The sequence below is a fragment of the Benincasa hispida genome, chromosome 12, assembly GCF_027475165.1.
Source record: "Benincasa hispida cultivar pf3 chromosome 12, pf3_genome.v1.1, whole genome shotgun sequence".
In the NCBI taxonomy this organism is placed as follows: domain Eukaryota; kingdom Viridiplantae; phylum Streptophyta; class Magnoliopsida; order Cucurbitales; family Cucurbitaceae; genus Benincasa; species Benincasa hispida.
The window spans coordinates 35,293,062-35,311,883 of NC_143489.1; the positions used below are offsets into that span (position 1 = coordinate 35,293,062).

At 34.4% G+C, this 18,822-nt stretch overlaps 1 protein-coding gene across 1 annotated transcript; it reads left to right on the top strand.

Annotated features, from left to right (window-relative positions):
- Positions 1-5,077: 5,077 nt before the first annotated feature.
- On the top strand, positions 5,078-18,508 carry IMP4 (Ribosomal RNA processing Brix domain protein). The gene is made up of 10 exons (XM_039051301.2): positions 5,078-5,354; positions 5,460-5,599; positions 5,941-6,024; positions 8,055-8,164; positions 8,269-8,319; positions 9,427-9,570; positions 9,663-9,752; positions 10,407-10,513; positions 16,855-16,939; positions 18,138-18,508. Exons 2-10 carry the CDS (start codon positions 5,488-5,490, stop codon positions 18,234-18,236), a joined length of 882 nt encoding a protein of 293 aa, XP_038907229.1. The 5' UTR covers positions 5,078-5,354; positions 5,460-5,487; the 3' UTR covers positions 18,237-18,508.
- The last annotated feature ends 314 nt before the right edge of the window (positions 18,509-18,822 follow it).

Consider the following 18,822-nt stretch of genomic DNA (forward strand, 5'->3'; position numbering starts at 1 on the left):
TAATGTACACAACTACTACCAAATGTTACAAATGACCTTGGCATCTTCGGAGAAAGAATTAGGGTTTAAACACGCAATAAAGTAACAATCATATTAATCTTTCATATATAATTGTAACAACATCACATACGCTTTTAATGATATTAATCTTTGGAAAAATTTTATAGATAAAAAGAATGCCAAACTATTTACGAAAATAGTAAAAAGAAATATCGATAGATATTGATAGACTTCTATTATTGTCTATCATCGATAGACTTCCATCAGTTTCTATCACCGATAGACACTTGTAGATTTCTATCCGTCTCTATCAAAGAAGATTAAAATGTTAATATTTTGTGTAAATAGTTTCCCTTATTTTTTAAAAAAAATTCTTGAAAATTCCCCTTAATCTTTCACTTATAATGATAAATAATATTGCACGCACATGCTAAAGTGAGTTTGGCTCAATAGTATTGACATGTGTTCTGTCCCTTGGGTTGGAGGTTCAATCTCCCAACCACAATTGTAGGGGTGGACAAAAAAATTGCTCAAACTGAACCGAATTGCAAAATTGAACCGAACCAAACCGATTTATAAGCAAAATTGAATTTTTCGGTTCGGTGCGATTCGTTGGGCTGGTGAAACCAAATTTAAACGGTTCGGTTCGGTTCAAAGCTTGAAAACCGATTTCTAAACCGAACTGAACCGCTTATATATAAATTTACATACATACACACACACACACACACACACATATATATATTATATATATAATATTAATATTTATTTAATAATTAAATAAAAAAACCTAATTTAAACTCACTTTACCTTCTTCAGCACTGTTGAGCACCTCCCTCCACCTTTAGTATTTCGCATTTTCATTTTGCAACTAGGGTTTATGTCGCGCCGCCGTTCTTCTTCCAGTTTTTCGTCGACTGCCACCGTTCTTCTTTGTTACTAGACCACCGTCGTTCATCTTCGTTATACTGTTGGTTCTTCTTCCTCTTCGTCGACGACTTGACCAGACCGTTTGGGCGTTTGGTTCTTCTTCTTTGACCAGGTCGTTCGGACTTCGGCGCTCACTTCTTCTTTCATAGACCAGGCGTTGACTTCGTCGACCAGGCCGTTCGGTAAATAACTAAAATAAAATTATTGAAATGTAAATTATTTTATTTGTTGAAATTTTGAAATTTTAGGTAACTAAAATAAAATGTTAGATAAATAATTTGTTGTTGTTGTGTTTGAATTTTTAATTTAAGTAAAATGTAAATGATTTTGTTTGATGGTAATAAGTTCTTTCTATTTTCCCCTTTATAGGTACCATTCGTCTATCACAATGAGCTTGAGCAAAAGCAATGATTCCAATGATGATGTTGTTGTGATGCCATCACTACCACCACCACCACGAAAAAACGAAAGTGAGGAGACAGTTTCAAAACATACAAGTGGACGAAAGAGGAAAAATTCATCTATGATATGGGATCACTTTACTAAATGTTCTGAATAGAGTGACGATGATCCGCATGCTAAATGTAACTATTGTGGTATGGTGTATGCATGTCATCCTAGAAGGAATGGAAATTCAACTATGAGAATGCATATTGAACACTAATGTAACAAAAATCCTTATCAAATTAACAAGTCTAAGTTAGATGTAACAAAAACTAAGTTGGTTTTTAAGAACAAATAGGGATTTGGAGATAATTCACAATCACGTTCATCCCTTAGTTACAAGATGTTTACTATTGGGAGTGCTCGTAGACTACTTGCTGAGATGATTATTATAGATGAGTTGCCATTTAAATTCGTGGAGAACCAAGGGTTTAAGAGGTTTGTGAATGGAACTTTGACGTTAGTAGAACCTAATTTTGTTATTACTTCTCGAAAAACAATTGTTAAGGATATTTTGGGAATTTATGATAGTACAAAGAGATGTTGAAGGGCATTTTTATGAAAGAAGGATATGGAGTGTCACTCACAACCGATACATGGTCATCAATCCAAAATATGAACTATTTGGTTTTGACTGCACACTTTATTGATAAAGATTGGAAATTACATAAGAGAATTCTTAATTTCACCCAAATTAAGAATCATAGATGGGAGATGGTAGGAAAAGAGGTTGAGAAATGTCTAAAACAGTGGGATATTGAAAAGGTTATGACATTGACAGTTGATGCTTCGTCAAATGATATTGCCATTGCTTATTTGAAGAAACGTTTTAAGCATGGGTTGGTGTTAGATGGTGAGTTATTGCATGTTAGATGTTGTGCACATATATTGAACTTAATTGTATGCGATGACCTAAAATATATTAATGATTCATTGGTTTGAATTCGAGATGCTGTGAGGTTTGTTAGATCTTCTCATGCTAGACTTGTCACATTTAAGAAGTGTATCACAAAGTAGAACATAAATAGTAAAAGTATGTTGTGTCTTGATGTTCCAACTAGATGGAATTCTACCTATTTGATGCTTGAGACCGTCGTAAAATTTGAAAAGGCATTTGAGAGATTAGAAGACTACGACACAGTCTACGTGAATGAGGAGGAAAACCAACCACTAGGGATTGGGAAATTGCGAGAATATTTACCAAATTATTATCAGTGTTCTATGAAGTAACTGTTAGGCTTTCAAGGTCTTTGTATGTTACTTCTAATATAGTCTTCCATGAGATTAGTATTGTTCAGAATTGCATCAGAAAATATTCAAGTGCAACTGGTCTTAATGATGTGCTTTTGCAAGAATTGGCAATGAAAATGCAAGAAAAATTTGATAAGTATTGGGGAAAAAGAGATAGAACAAATTTATTCTTGTATGTTGCCTTCGTTTTGGACCCTCGTTATAAAATGAAATTTCTTTTGAATTGCCTAAATCAATTATTTGATGTTGATGTGGCAAAAGCCATAGGAAGTAAGGTAGAAGGCGTTTTGAGAGCATTGTTCAGTGAATACAATTTGTCACTATCAGTTGCTAATAAGGGTCAATCTTCATGTACCATTAAAAGTTCTCCATTTAGAACTTCAAGTGCAAGTGCTTCAGAGATTTTCCGTTTTGATTTTGAAGATTTGGATGAAGATGATTCGCAAAGTGTGGGTTCAGAAGTTGATATTTACTTACTGGAGCCTCGTGTTAAATGTGAAGATAACTTTGATATCTTAGATTGGTGGAAGGGGAATTCTTCTAGATATAAGATTCTTAGCAAAATTGCACGAGATCTTTTAGCAGTTCCAGTATCCACAGTTGCTTCTGAGTCTGCATTCAACACTAATGGGAGAGTAATTGATCCTTTTCGTACCTCATTATCTCCAACCACTGTTGAGGCACTTGTATGTGCACAAAATTGGTTACGTTCGGAACAAATCAGCACTAGTTTACGACAATACTTGGAGGAAATTGAAGATGAAGAGGAAAGTTCGTATATTCTAAACATATTTATATATATATATATTTTAACATATTTGTTCATATATTTATTATAGTAACTACTAACAAGTTTATGATTTGTTTCTTGGTTTTCATAACGGGATTGAACGGAGCGACAAAAAACAAGGAGAAGGAGAATCATGATTGACAAGCGAATAAATTTGTTTGTATTGATTGGACTTTTGGAATTTAGCACTAGTGTTTTAGCTTGTTATTTGCTTTTATGTGACTTGTGTATCGTGTACTTCTACTTTGGAGAACTTTTTAGTTTTTAACTTTTTATTGTAGTCATTTGGATTGAAATGTTTTTATTGAGTTATTGTGGATTGATTTGATATGTTTTTATGAGTTATTATGGATTGATATATTTTTATGAGTTATTGTGAATGTGGATTGATATTTAAGAAATTTTGCTATGTGTACTTTGGAGAACTTTTAGTTTTTAACTTTTTATTGTAGTCATTTTGATTGTGCTAGAGATTTGTGCTATGTGACATGTTCTTATTGTGAATTACTAGATTGATATTTAAATTATGTTGAATATAAAAAAAAGAGAGTGGAACTTGGAAGGAAGAAAGAAAATAAAAAGAAGAAGAAAAAAAAAAGCAAAAAAAAAAAAAGTTTTTTAAAAAAGGCAAAAAAATAAAAAGGAAAAAAGGAAAAAAAGGTTTTTAACAAAATGCAAAAAAAAGTTAAAAAAAAGGAAAAAAAAAAGTTTTAAAAAAAGGGCAAAAAAAAAAAAAAACTCAAATCGATTATTGAAACCGAACCGAACCGAATTGAACCGGTTCGGTTCGATTTCAGGTATATACAAAAGCGGTTCGATTCGATTTGACCATCAAATTGAATCGAACCGAATCGATTCCACCTCTACACAATTGTTGTATTGAAAAAAAAATATTGCGTATACATTCTAGTTTGTATACAATAATTACCATATAAATTTTCATTGTCTATTATATTGAAAAAGTTTAAGAATATATTTTGTTTTTTCTTTTTGTAAAATTTTAAGGGTGAAAATGAAAATTTTCAAACTATGAGCATAATCGAAAACTTATCTCATAATCTAAATAGTATTTTGTATAGTTTAACCTAGTTTATATATATTAAAGAAATCAACAACTACATACATTATAATTTGTCATAATGAACATAGTTGAATAGTAGTTAACATATCTTATAGGTTTTTCGATGTTAAAGGTTCATGCAATCTAAAGACATAACCCTACTCATTGGACTAATAAAACAAAGATTAAAATACAAATTTGGTCATATACTTTGACTTTTATTTTACTATAATATATTTACTTTTTAATTGTTTAGTTTTAATCTATATACGGTCAATTAAAAAACTGGTTAAATAATAACAAACAATAACTTTCATGCAATCTAAAGACACAATGTGACTATATTTTCAAAGTATATAAATGAAATTCTAGTAGTGTAGAATTGTACGACAATGCTAAAGTGGTCAATAGAGTTGCTTGACATAATTAAAACTTTTTAAAAAAATTCAAGTAAAACTAAAACAATTTAAACTAATGAATTATGCAACCTAAAAATGTCAAGACATTCAACAATATTAATTGAGTTTAGAAGAATTTTACGTTTTTTTTTTTTTTTAAAATATTTGTTGTTATTATTATTATTTTTTAAAGAATTTTACATTGTTTTAAAATTAGTTGCTAAATTAGCTGAAATTGTTGTCCCCCTGATCAGCGTAAGCCCTTCTTTTTCACTAAACCCTATACATCTTCAGCCACCCCTCTCTTCCATTAACAGCCACTCGGAACCCTGCTCCGCCTCACGCTGCCGCCACCGCAAACGGTCTCAGCCTTCCGCCGTTACTCCCTCTCACACTCTCTTGCCTCTCAGAGCAATCAGAATCACTTATCTTTGTTCGCTTTTTCTCAGAAACAGTGTACAGACCCTAACCCGCGCCGCTGGTGAGATAGCGCTTCCGCCGCTCATTTTTCAGATTCTCAAGGGTTTTATTCTTTTTATTTTGATTTTGGATTTTGTTTTGTTGGTTTATTTATGTGAGACTCTAGGTGGGGTTTTGGCTAATAATTCAAAGCAATGTTGCGAAGAAACATTCGGTTGAGGAGGGAGTATTTGTACAGAAAGAGTTTAGAAGGCAAGGAGCGTTTGCTTTATGAGAAGAAGAGGAAGATTAGAGAAGCCCTAGAAGGTATTGCATCTCTTTGCTTGATTGCGTTCCTCCCGCAACTGGAGGAAATAGCATTTGATCAATAAAAAAGGGAGGGTACGAAATTGGAGGATTAATAACCAACTACTAGTCAAAAGAGTTGCCATAAACTTTTCATTTAGCTTCTATATTGAAGATATAATAGTTACGAATATGGCTAGAAGGAATGCTTAATCGGGGAAACCAAAAAAAGATTGAATCAGAAGTAATATGAGGAATTTGAAAATATGTATGTGATTGCTTTTCCAACTGGCTCAGAGCTCCTAAACTTGCAATCGTGAACTTTTAGCTCAATATTCTGTGGATTTTTTTTTTTACTGCAGAGGGAAAACCCTTTCCTACTGAACTCCGAAATGAAGAGGCAGCACTTCGTAAAGAAATTGAACTTGAGGATGAACTCACAGCAGGTACTAGTCTCTAACTATTCTTCAATTTAATAGGGAAGGTTAACACTTTTTGCTGTTCCCTGCCTTCTCCAAAGAATTCTCGTCATTTAATGAAGAAAATGAATGAGATTTGCATCTTCAAGTCAATGACTTATTTGGGATCCTGATCCTGATCCTTAACACCAGTGGTTTAAGATCATTCTTTTTATCTTCTTTCTATCTCTTTCAATTCTTTTCACATTTTTTTTTCTTTGTGAAAATGGAGGTTAATCTCTTTCTTCATTAGCTTAGTTGGTAAGTTGTGAAGATTTTTATTCATATTTTATTTAATTAGAAGATATAAGGAAAGAGGAAAAGCTTATTCTTTATGCAATGCATTAGATTCTAATGGGATCAAATTTTTTGTGGTTTTTTTTAAATAATATTTTATTAATTTTATTTTATGAATACTAACTTTCATTGAGATGGGATCAATTTCTTTGGTTGGGACATACTATTGAAAGGAGCATAACCACTTTGCTGCCTATTGAATGATAAGTCCATAAAAATGGAAGGTTTAATTAAGGATCCGTTTGGTTGAAAAAATCTTGGATGATAATCACCATTAGATGCATTATGGCTACAACAGGGTCATTAAGGTTGGATGGAGAGTTTTTAAGAGACGTTGGATAATTTTAAGAGGAAAATAGAAGGGAAGAAGGATGGGGATAATTAAGTTGAAGAAATTGTGAGAGTACTAAGAAGGGCTATTTTGGGAATAGTAGCAGAGTAAGAATATGATGATAGTTAGTTAGAGATAGTTTGGTTATAAATAGGAGTTGGGGTTTGCAGGGGAGGTCATAGTTTGGTAAGTAGTCCTGAGTGTATTGATTGTGGGAGAGACATAGTCCTCTTGAAAGACAGTTGATATTGCAATATAACTATCTTTAGTGGTTTCATATGTTTTGGTATCCTAACAAAAACTTCAGTTGTTAAGGGGGAAAAGAGAGTGGATAAACCTTTTGTACTAGCCTTGAAAGTAAATTAGGGAGAAAATGTCAGTTGGCTGGGGGGATTAATTCCATGATTTGAAGTTACATACAAGGATTGTGAAGAAGCAAGATATCAGTTCCATGATTATTGGTACACCACTGTGGAAGTGAAGATAATTTCTGAAGTTACATAAAAGGTCATAGTTTGGTAAGTCAGTCATGAGTGTATTGATTGTGGGAGAGACGGTCCTCTTGAAAGACAGTTGACATTGCAATATAACTATCTTTGGTGTTTTCGTATATTTTGGTATCCTAACAAAAACTTTAGTTGTTAAGGGGGGGAAAAGAGAGTGCATAAATCTCTTGTACTAGCCTTAAAAGAAAATTAGGGAGAAAATGTCAGTTTGGGGGGTGGGGGATCAACTGGGAGTAGGATTACTATTTGTGTGGTAGAGTGCGAGGCATATAGTTTTTGGGGGTAGTGGGGTTTTTGAAGTTACATAAAAGGATTGTGAAGAAGCAAGATATCAGTTCCATGATTATTGGTACACCATTGTGGAAGTGAAGATAATTTTTGGGCTAGCAAGTGGTCATGTGAGGCACAAAAGTCCAAATGTGACTATTAGAAGGCCTTTTGTAGTCCATCTCATTTTCACGGAATGCTTCAGTTGCCCAGTCAGACTTCATAATCTCTAATCAATACAATTAGCGGGTGCCGTGCAATCATTGAGTTAATGATTGATATTTGTTGGGCACAAAATTGAATGTTAAAAAACTAATAGACAAAATCTTGAAAGTTAAGCACCAAATTTGTAAGTTGACCTTTATTTTAATATGATTTTTTATTCTCTTACCACAGATGTGGAGGAGAAATATCAAAGTAAAATGATCATTGATGCTTTTGCAATTTGCATATCTTGATCTTTTTGAATATCTATTCAAAAGCCTCTTTGTTTTATGCTGTTCCAATTCATAACAGAACTCTTGATTCTTAATGTCATATTGTAAGTGCAAGCTGGTTTCTAGAATTTCTTGCTAATGTACGGCTGCCTCTTGCCTCTTTATGTGTATCAAATACAGTCCCAAGGACACACATTGATGATGAGTATGCGAATGCTTCAGAAGTTGATCCTAAAATTTTGATAACTACATCTCGGGATCCAAGTGCACCTTTGACACAGTTTGCAAAGGTTGATATATTCTATCCTTTTCTCCTTTGTAACTTTTGTTGTTGATAGATTCAAGTGTATAGTTTTTGGCATTAATCGGAGTTTTATTGGGAATCTGTACACAGGAATTAAAAATTGTTTTTCCCAATGCACAACGAATGAATCGTGGTGGTCAGGTTAGTATTAATTTTGCCCACCTCATTGGGTTTTCTATCATCAGTTCGTTTAACATTTAGCCAATGATTTCAAATTGGAATTTCTCATTATTCTTTGAAGCCAAACGAGAAAGCCTTTTGTGATTGGAGCTTTTTTAGACTTAGGAATGCTTTGTTATTTCATAGTTGATACTTAGTTACATGTTGGATTTATTTCATATTTGATACTTAGTTACATGGTGGATGGTTTAAAAACCAGTATGGAAAAACAAGTGATAACTCCTCCTTATGGGTTGAACTTTTGGCAGTCAGCTCATCAGGCTGTTAACAACTCATAGGTCTTTTAATGCTGGTGTTAGAAGATGACAAATGTTTCTTAAGATAAGCTAAGGTGTCAGTAAATTGTAAGTTTGTAACACGTCAGTTGGTGTAAGGTATCTCCCATTTTTTGGATAAGATACGATTTCATTGATTGAATGAAATATCCAAAGATATCAAAGGTACAAAAGATAGGTATCTCCCTTAGAATCAGTATATTGATAACATGTCAGTTGGTGTAAGGTAACTCCCATGTAATCATCCTTGGGCTATTTTTTGTGTGACGGATGTCCAGGGACAACCGATAACAAAAACAAATACCCAACGGGGAGTACAAGTTACTCAGCCTTTTGAGAGGGCTATACATGTACTATCCTTCCTAAGACAAAAAGTCAAACAAGATAAAACCTAACCTTTACTAACCGAAGACTAACTATATATAAACTGATTACACCTAAAACCATAACAAAAGATAGTCCAGCAAGCAACTTCCCTAGGGTGCAATTCCATTCCTGCCCTTCCTTGTTTACGTATTTACAATAGAAGGACTTACAGTTGGTCCAGGCAGGCCCACAGAAAGTTTCTAATACTATAGTTTTTCCATTTAAAAAATTATAAAAACGAAAATATTATATCGATGACTTGAAAAATCAGAAAATATGGAAGAATACCCTATATTTTCACTTGTGTAGTTAAAGTGCATTTTAAGATAATCTCACAGAGAAGCGGAGGTAGAATGTGTTGTTGGTGGTATACTTATCTTATCATTTGTAGGCCTTTTGTTTAATTAAAATATCTGTTGTTTCTTAGGTTATCTCAGAGATTATAGAGACATGCCGTGCTCATGAATTTACAGATGTTATTTTAGTTCATGAACATCGTGGTGTGCCAGATGGTTTAATTATCAGTCATCTTCCATTTGGTCCAACTGCATATTTTGGATTGTTGAATGTGGTAAGTGTTCTTTTGGAATTCTTTTTTTCTTAATTAATGTTTTTAGACACTAGGTGGTTGGGCTAGTATACTAACCGTCTTTTCCAATTGAGGTTACAAGACATGAAATTAGGGATAAGAAAGCTATGGGAACGATGCCCGAGGCCTATCCGCACATAATTTTGAACAATTTTACCACGAAGGTAATACACATGTTTTGAATGATACGACATAACCTTGTCATTTGACATATTTCATGATCGTCTTTGTTACTTTCAACCACGTGTTCTTTATTTTGATATTTGTATTGAGTTTTGACATTGAATGATGTTAGACTGCTGAATTCATATTTCATAACACAATGAAAGAGGCTGAACTTGAAAATGAAGACTTTCTGATGTACATTAGTATTAGCAATCATTCCTTCTAATCTCCAAGTTTATCCTTTCAAAGTAAATAATGTTTACTTTTAGTGTCGCGATTTTCTTAATATTCCTATAATCTACATGCTGGTGTCATTATGTCTTAATAATCTTATCATCACTTTGTTAGCTACACCTTGGATTTACTCCAATATGGATGTTCGATTATATGTTTTTCCCTTCTTTCTCACATAGGACTCCGCCATATGTTCTATTTCTATTTTCCACCATATCCCATGCGTATGTGGTTGCATGTTGAGGACATGGATGCCTACATTTTCCCTCATTCTGCCATCATGTAAAGATTGTTTATTTGTTTTTTCTTTAGAGCGATTACTTATGTAAAGATAAATAGTTATTCAGAATTTTAGCATCTTCTCTAAATTGCATTTTTAATTATATTTCTAAAATATTTCATTGTTCTATTTCTGATAGTTGGGTGAAAGGACGGCCAATATCTTAAAGCATCTATTTCCTGTGCCAAAGCCAGATACCAAACGGGTGGTTACTTTTGCTAATCAGTCTGACTATATCTCATTCAGGTTGGTTTACTAAAATATTTCCCTAGAGAATGCTAAATTGGTGATGATGAACGTGATGGTGATACTTGGGCTTAGTTTGGGATTGCAGTACTTTTAGAAAGACAAGTTATGACATAAAGTAGATCAGTGTTTAGTGTTTGGTAAAATAATATTAAATTGTTGTGATTTAGTTATATTGATCAAAATAGGCACATTATTTTCATATGGATATTTAACATCTATTTTATTAGAAGTTAAGTTTACTTTCTTGAAAAAAAACTGTTTTCAAATTTATATGATTTTATTGCAAAGTTATATTGTTTAATCTAAATTATTTGATAAAAACAACAATTGATTGTCATTGAATAAAAAAATTCTTTAAATCAATCATAATAATAATAGCTAAATTGAATAATTAGTTTATTTAGAGGCAGAAACCTTGACGAGGAACTAAGAGAAGAAAGAAGAAAGTATTTAATCCCACTAAATTCCTAAAATTGAACCTACAGCCTGTTCAGAGGGAGCATAGTTGTCTCCTAGTTTCAAATTCTCAATTTCATTCGTGGCTCCATGGTGAAGCCTTGTAATTATCCTAAGGTCTTTTTTTAAAAATTTGATTGGAGACCCTTTTTGTAGTCTCTCCCTTTTTTGTGGGTTATATTTTTATACAATCTTTCATCTTATATTATTTCATCTTTTTTCTTAATGAAAGTTCAACTATTGATCAAATGAACAAAAACAAATCTTCTCTCTTTCAATGCTGTCAATTTTTCATTTAGGGGATGTTTGGTCCGCCAACATAAGTCGGTGTTGTTGCACGACCCGACCCTTCGCCTTCAAACTCAGACTTCGTCGATCTTCACCGGCTCTGCCTCAAACTTCGCCAATCACCGCCAGCTCCGATCACCATTGTTTTGTCGCCACCCTCGACGCCTCTTTTAGGTGGTCCTTTCAACGAAATCTCTCTCCCCCTAAATCCTCCCCTAATTCCTCCACCATTTTTGCGTTCGTGACCCATCCTCTGATTCTTTTCCAACCACCGCCGACTGTCCTCGACCTTCCCCCTTGGCTATTGTAAGGTAACCCCGTTTTCTCTCTCCCCATATCTAGCCGTTATCACATTTCCGTTCTCCACCTCTCTAGCCATTTCTCTCCCTCCCCGAAGCCTCTTCTGAAAATCCTACCTCCGTTTAGCATCCTAGCCGCTTCGTCTGGCACCTCACCCTACCTCCGTTCATCTTCCAAACCTTTGCTATCGGGTGTAATTAGAAGCTTTATCTTTGAAGGATAGTTAGTTTAATAATTGTTTGTCATGAATGGATTGTTGTTTTAAATTGGTTAGTTTTGTTTGTAATTTTGTTATGTAAACAGAACCTACACTCTGTTTTCCTATAAATAAAGGCTTCTCTCCCCTTAATTGAGGAAGAGATTCATTTGGATTCAAAATTAGAGTTTTGGTAATACATCTATTGGTATCAGAGTGACAAATCCTTGAACGAATGGCGGAAAGAAGAGTTGCCCACATGAGAGGAAGAGATGCTCTGACGCTAGACTAAGAGGTGGAAAAACCCCCACCCTCTCTCCAAGAACTACAATGAGATGCTTGCTGTCCATTGAAGACTCATTGGAGGGAATTCACGGTTCGTTGAACAACCTTCAAAAAACAATGGCAATGCTTGTGAGAAGGATAGATGAATTGGCAGCACTGGCCCGAATTGAAGAAGATGCTCCGATGTTCAATCAAAATTGGGGAAGAAGAGGAAGACATGGCGCTGGACAACCAAGAAACTTTCAGTTTCAGCAAGAAATTCATCAACGAAGGGTTCCAATAATGCATAGGCATCTTCAAGAAAACCCAAGAAGACGACGAAATATTCAAGAAGGATTCCAAGAAGACCAAGATTGAGATCCTTCGAGTGAGATCAAGAAGAATAATATTTTGGTGCAAGAAGGGGCAGAGAAGGGAGATAGGAAGCTAGAGGTGATCCTTATGACTTCAAAATGAAGCTAGACTTGCCGTTTTATACTAGTAAGCATGATTGGATCAAGAACATGTAGAATTTCTTTGATTATATGAACACACCGAATCATAAGAAGGTTCGATTGGTTGCCTTCAAGTTGAAAGGAGGAGCATTCGTGTGATGAGATCAATTGGAAGTAAATCGACAAAGACAAGGCAAGAGACCTATCTGAACATGGGAGAAGATAAAGCGGTTGATGAAAGAAAGATTTCTTCCTCCCCATTATGAGCAAACACTGTACAATCCGTACCAAAAGGCCCTCAGACAGTAGCTGATTTCGTGGAAGAGTTCCATCAATTGGGAGCAAGAACTAATTTGGCTGAAAATGAACAACACTTGATAGCACAGTTCATTGATGGGTTGAGAGTGGACCTCCAAGAGAAGCTAAAACTTCAACAATTCAATTTGTTGGCTGATGTGATTGTTTTTGTTGAAACAGTGGAAGAACTCAATGAAATTCGCTCCAAGAAAGCTTCAAGAAAGGCCCCGTGGGAAGTATCCACAAGTAGGAGAGTGAATTCTTCATCCAAAGGTACTAATCAATCATCATCCACATCTTTGGCCAAAGAAAAAAGAAAGAAAATCTTGGGGAAGCCGTGGAATAGAACACTGAAGCTGCCAACAAGAAAAAATCCCAAAATCCTTACAACCGGCCTCCATTGGGCAAATGTTTTTGATGTGGCCAAGCTGGCCATTTGTCCAATGATTGCCCTCAATTTCTTCCTCCCCATTATGAGCAAACACTGTACAATCTGTACCAAAAGGCCCTCAGACAGTAGCTGATTTCGTGGAAGAGTTCCATCAATTGGGAGCAAGAACTAATTTGGCTGAAAATGAACAACACTTGATAGCACAGTTCATTGGTGGATTGAGAGTGGACCTCCAAGAGAAGCTAAAACTTCAACAATTCAATTTGTTGGCTGATGTGATTGTTTTTGTTGAAACAGTGGAAGAACTCAATGAAATTCGCTCCAAGAAAGCTTCAAGAAAGGCCCCGTGGGAAGTATCCACAAGTAGGAGAGTGAATTCTTCATCCAAAGGTACTAATCAATCATCATCCACATCTTTGGCCAAAGAAAAAAGAAAGAAAATCTTGGGGAAGCCGTGGAATAGAACACTGAAGCTGCCAACAAGAAAAAATCCCAAAATCCTTACAACCGGCCTCCATTGGGCAAATGTTTTTGATGTGGCCAAGCTGGCCATTTGTCCAATGATTGCCCTCAATTTCTTCCTCCCCATTATGAGCAAACACTGTACAATCTGTACCAAAAGGCCCTCAGACAGTAGCTGATTTCGTGGAAGAGTTCCATCAATTGGGAGCAAGAACTAATTTGGCTGAAAATGAACAACACTTGATAGCACAGTTCATTGGTGGATTGAGAGTGGACCTCCAAGAGAAGCTAAAACTTCAACAATTCAATTTGTTGGCTGATGTGATTGTTTTTGTTGAAACAGTGGAAGAACTCAATGAAATTCGCTCCAAGAAAGCTTCAAGAAAGGCCCCGTGGGAAGTATCCACAAGTAGGAGAGTGAATTCTTCATCCAAAGGTACTAATCAATCATCATCCACATCTTTGGCCAAAGAAAAAAGAAAGAAAATCTTGGGGAAGCCGTGGAATAGAACACTGAAGCTGCCAACAAGAAAAAATCCCAAAATCCTTACAACCGGCCTCCATTGGGCAAATGTTTTTGATGTGGCCAAGCTGGCCATTTGTCCAATGATTGCCCTCAAAAGAAGACAGTAGCTTACATGGAAGATGAAGAAGTCTTAACTGTAAATAGTGAAGAAGTTGAAGAAACTGAATTCATTGAACTGGATGATGGTGAAAGGGTATCTTGTGTTCTCCAAAGGATGCTATTGCTCATAAAGGAAACCTTCAAGGACATTGTCTTTTCAAGACAAGATGTACAATCAATGGGAAGGTGTGCAACATGTATAGACAATGGAAGTAGTGAGAACTTCGTGTCCAAGAAGCTTGTGACAGCATTGAACCTCAAGGTGGAACCCCACCCGAATGCATAAAAGATTGGTTGGGTGATGAAAGGTGGAGAGGTTCAAGTCAATGAAATTTGTATAGTTCCCCTCTCGATTGGGAGTGGACGCAAAGATCAAATTGTATGTGACGTATTGGAGATGGATGTATGCGATGAGATTGTGGCAATTTGACACTCAAGCCTTGTACAAGGGGAGAGAAAATGCATACGAGCTCCAATGGATGGACGAGAAGATTGTACTACTCCCGTATCTTTTTTGACCCAATAAGGAAGTGTTGGCTGATAAGGCATTAATAAAACTTTATGATAGTTTTGCTGATATGGTTTTTGATGGGAAATGGCGAGAAATTAGATCCTTGCATTTGAAGGTTGAAAATTGGTCTTACAAAGCACATTTTCATCCGAAGTTCATTGTGAGTTATGGAGGTTAGTTGTCAATAAAAAATTTATCTGTCTTTTTGGGCTCATCCTATTCTTGAAGCCATTGGCGAAAACCTTGGGGGGTCTGGTTAGTATTTCTTCTCAAATTTTGAATTTTTTGGATTGCTCTGAAGCTCGTATTGAAGTTAAAAGAAATTTGTGTGGTTTTCTCCCAGCTAAAATTGAAATTAAAGATAAGACTCATGGTAATTTTCACCTTAGATTTGGTGATATTTATCCATTAGATCCTCCTAGTATCCTTCCAGGTGAGTTATTTTTCTATGATTTTTCTAACTCTTTGGATATTGCAAGATTGATTGAAGTTAAGCGTGACTAAGAAGTGTTTGAGGTTTCAAATTTCGTTGAAGAGGGTGTTACCTTTCTGTTAGACAAGGAAACTAGTTTTGCTCTAGTTTTGAATGAGGTGGATCCGCTTCCTCTTTATAATTCTATGAAAACTGCCGTTAGTACTCCACAGCTTCTCGACTTAGAGAGCAGTAGAAAGGATGTTAACATAGAAAATTCTCCATTTTCTTATTATCCTCTTTTTTACAATCAAACAGAAAAGAAGCAACCATCCACAAAGGAACATTTTGCGGATGTGAACATAGAAAGTTCTCCATTTTCTTATTATCCTCTTTCTTACAATCAGACAAAAAAGATGCAGCCATCTGCAAAGGAACATTTTGAGTTCAATCAAGATGTTTTGGAAGAGTCATGTGTAGGTCTCCTATTAGCTGATTTAGAACCGGCAGACAATCCACATCCTTTGTCTTATAGTTCGAACTTCAGCCAATCAATCATTATAATTCCGGGTTCAAATATTACTTTTATAAAAGGAGTTTATGGCCATCCACCTCCTAAAGAAGACACTCCTAGTTACGATTTTGATGGAGATTCAAATGTTAGTTTAAGTAGTGAGGATATTATGGATTCTCTAGCACAAGATGATTTTGTTGAGGAGACTCTAGAAGTTTGCTTTGTAGATGGTTTTGGTTTTGATACTTTGTTTGAGTGGGGTGAAAATATTCAAGCAAACTTGTTTCCCAAAATCCCCGCCAAGTTCTCCACTTTGATTGAAAAATGTGGCTTTAGATGGAATCAATTCCTCATTCTCCTTCAGTTAAAGCATAGATTGGTGGTTTTGTCCAGGAATTGAATTATTTTTTTGGGTTTCTCATGTTTATGTGCCTAATCCTCATTGTTTTGTTTGAAATTGTGTTTTTCTCCTAGTAGTTGTTTTCTTGGAAGCGACAATTTAGAAGCTAGTTTGTTTTGATTCTCGCACTTCAAACCTTATAGGTCTTCTCACCTTGTCGGCTCATTAGGCTGCTATCAGCTTTAGCTTTTTAGTTTATGTGTTCTCTGGTATTGTTTTCCTTTTTGGAGCTGGTTTGTTAGGTTTTAAGAGATTGCTTTTTGATGTCTTCTCTTTATATCCCAATAGTTCTTTTTTCCTGCTTTTGTTTTTTTTGCAATTTCTCTATTCTTTTGAAGGTTATTGTATCTTTAGGCATTAGTCTCTTTTCATTATATCAATGAAAAGTTATGTTTCATTTTTTTAAAAAAAGATATCATAAGTCAGTGTTAAATAACTCAACTTCAATAGTGTTCACTATTGAAGTTTGCATATTTATCGATGAACTCCATCTTACAACTGTATCCTAAATACAGACTTTCTAACTCCAACATATTAACTCCATACTCCATAACTCAACTTAGCACTCCAAACACTCCATTCGCATCTTCAAATGTCTTCATGAAGGAAAATGTTCACTTCATTCCGTTGGTCTAAACATTGGGGAAAGCATATATATATATATATATATATATATATATATTTGAAGTCGTGTTTCTTCAGTAGTAAGTAGCTCTTTGCTAATTTGTGCCTGTTTTCTTTGGTAATTTGAATTAAAAAAACTATAGGCATCATATTTATGAGAAGCATGGAGGTGCCAAATCAATCGAGCTGAAGGAGATTGGTCCACGATTTGAGTTGCGATTATACCAGGTACCTATTTCTGTGATTCGGTTCATTGCTTTGACGTATTTCATACATACTTTCCGATACTGGAGAAAGCATTTCTACAAAGATAGATAAGCAATCTAGGCGTTCAAAGGTTGTTTTACTTTGATCCTGTAGAAAGTATTTGATAACAAACTAATTAATAAGCTACCATGGTCTTATATATATTATCATCCAAACTCTCTCTGGAGTGTCTGAGAGTCAAATTTTTAGTTCTAAGGTGGTCAAAAGTTGGAAATTCTCGTCATAATAAGCATGCCTTTAGAAATAGAAAATAAAAGTTGCTCAAATACAACTGATTTTATTTTATTTTAGAAGAAACTAGTACAATTGTATTGGATTCAAACAGAATTTGATGGATGATGTGATAGTTTTTGACAAAAATCAAGACTTTGTTTATAAAGCCTGATGATATAATATTTTCTATCGTCCCTTTTCAGTTCACAGAAATATGTAATTTGTCAATACCAAAAGTTTTTGTTTGGTGTTCATTTGATATCATTTTGAATTTCAGATGTTGCCAAAAATCTTATCAAAGAAAATTTTTGTTATATTTCGACATTGTGTTGATGTTACAGGAATGTTTCTCTTCCCATATGAAGTCTTTGTTGAAAAATAATAGGTTAAATTACAAGTTTAGTCCCTATTTTTTTAGGTTTGTGTTTATTTGGTCCTTGAATTTTAAGTATAGTATGCTTTTGAGGGTCTAGTAGATTTCTGTCCTATTTCACAATTTTAAAGTGTCACAAGTTTCATGTCTAAAATCCCATCAGAAGTAAAATTTAACTTTATATCAAATTGATGAGTTAATTTTATTTTCTTTTAATATGTCAAGGAAATATTAATCCTTTTTAAGATTTAATACATACAAAATTAAACTTTTTTTTTTAGTAGTTTAGGTATCAAATAGACACAAACTAAAAAATTAACTAACATTGTACAAACTATTTTTTCATAATGATTCAACAGTACTATCAAATTCAGACTAGGACAACGTATATTTAACTTATTATCATCGTTCTTACCCTCGGGTTTTTTTAACTTCACAAGTCTTGCCATACCCGATCACAGTTGAATAGAACACGATCTGCAATTTTGTTGTATCGAGTATCGTTTTCGGGTGGTAAGCAATATTATGACGTGTCTAAATTTCCTTTTTGGTTTTCTTGGAACTCTGTTGCAGATAAAGTTAGGAACTGTGGACCAAACAGAAGCTCAAAATGAATGGGTGATTAGACCATACATGAAAACAACGAAGAAACGTGATTTCCTTGGTGCTTAAGAAACTGCTAAAAAAGCACATTGTAATCTATCTTTTATTGTTATTATTATTATATTTTTTGTTTGCATAATCACATTTTTATTAAAGTTTATATTTTTTTCGGTTGGTATGGGATGCCAAATTTTCTCTAGATTATTGATAGACTTAGTCGAATCTTTGTATTAGAAAGGTAGGTTTGTTTTTAGCACAATGATTGTAGAAGTTTGAAGAGACGTGCACTTGAAAGTTTTTGCCGTAGGAAATGTACAAAATGGGAGGGTAATTTTGAAAAATGTCTATCTTAAGAATTTTTTTAAAAAATGTCTAAATTTTCAAATGGGTATGTAGCCGTTTGATAGTTCTTCCTTATTTGTCCTCCAACTATTAGATACTCCAATTTGGCAATTTTTATCTATTGACCAATGCAATCATTGCTCTTAGAAACAAAGTCTCATTTTTTTTTTTTTAAAAAAAGGACAAATTTATGAGTTAAGAAGAATTTTTTTTCACTAAAAAAAGCTTGTGGGTGTATGTGATTTCTGATTTTCGAGTCTGCATTAATTAATTATGTTTTGCAAGGATGTCTCGCATGGAAACAAAATCAGTT

Bases quoted from the DNA above. Each gene is read 5' to 3' on its own strand.
- IMP4 (XM_039051301.2), top strand. From the start codon at position 5,488: ATGTTGCGAAGAAACATTCGGTTGAGGAGGGAGTATTTGTACAGAAAG. The intron at 8,165-8,268 runs GTTGATATATTC...ATCTGTACACAG, and splicing joins CTTTGACACAGTTTGCAAAG to GAATTAAAAATTGTTTTTCC. The intron at 10,514-16,854 runs GTTGGTTTACTA...AAAAAACTATAG, and splicing joins TCTGACTATATCTCATTCAG to GCATCATATTTATGAGAAGC.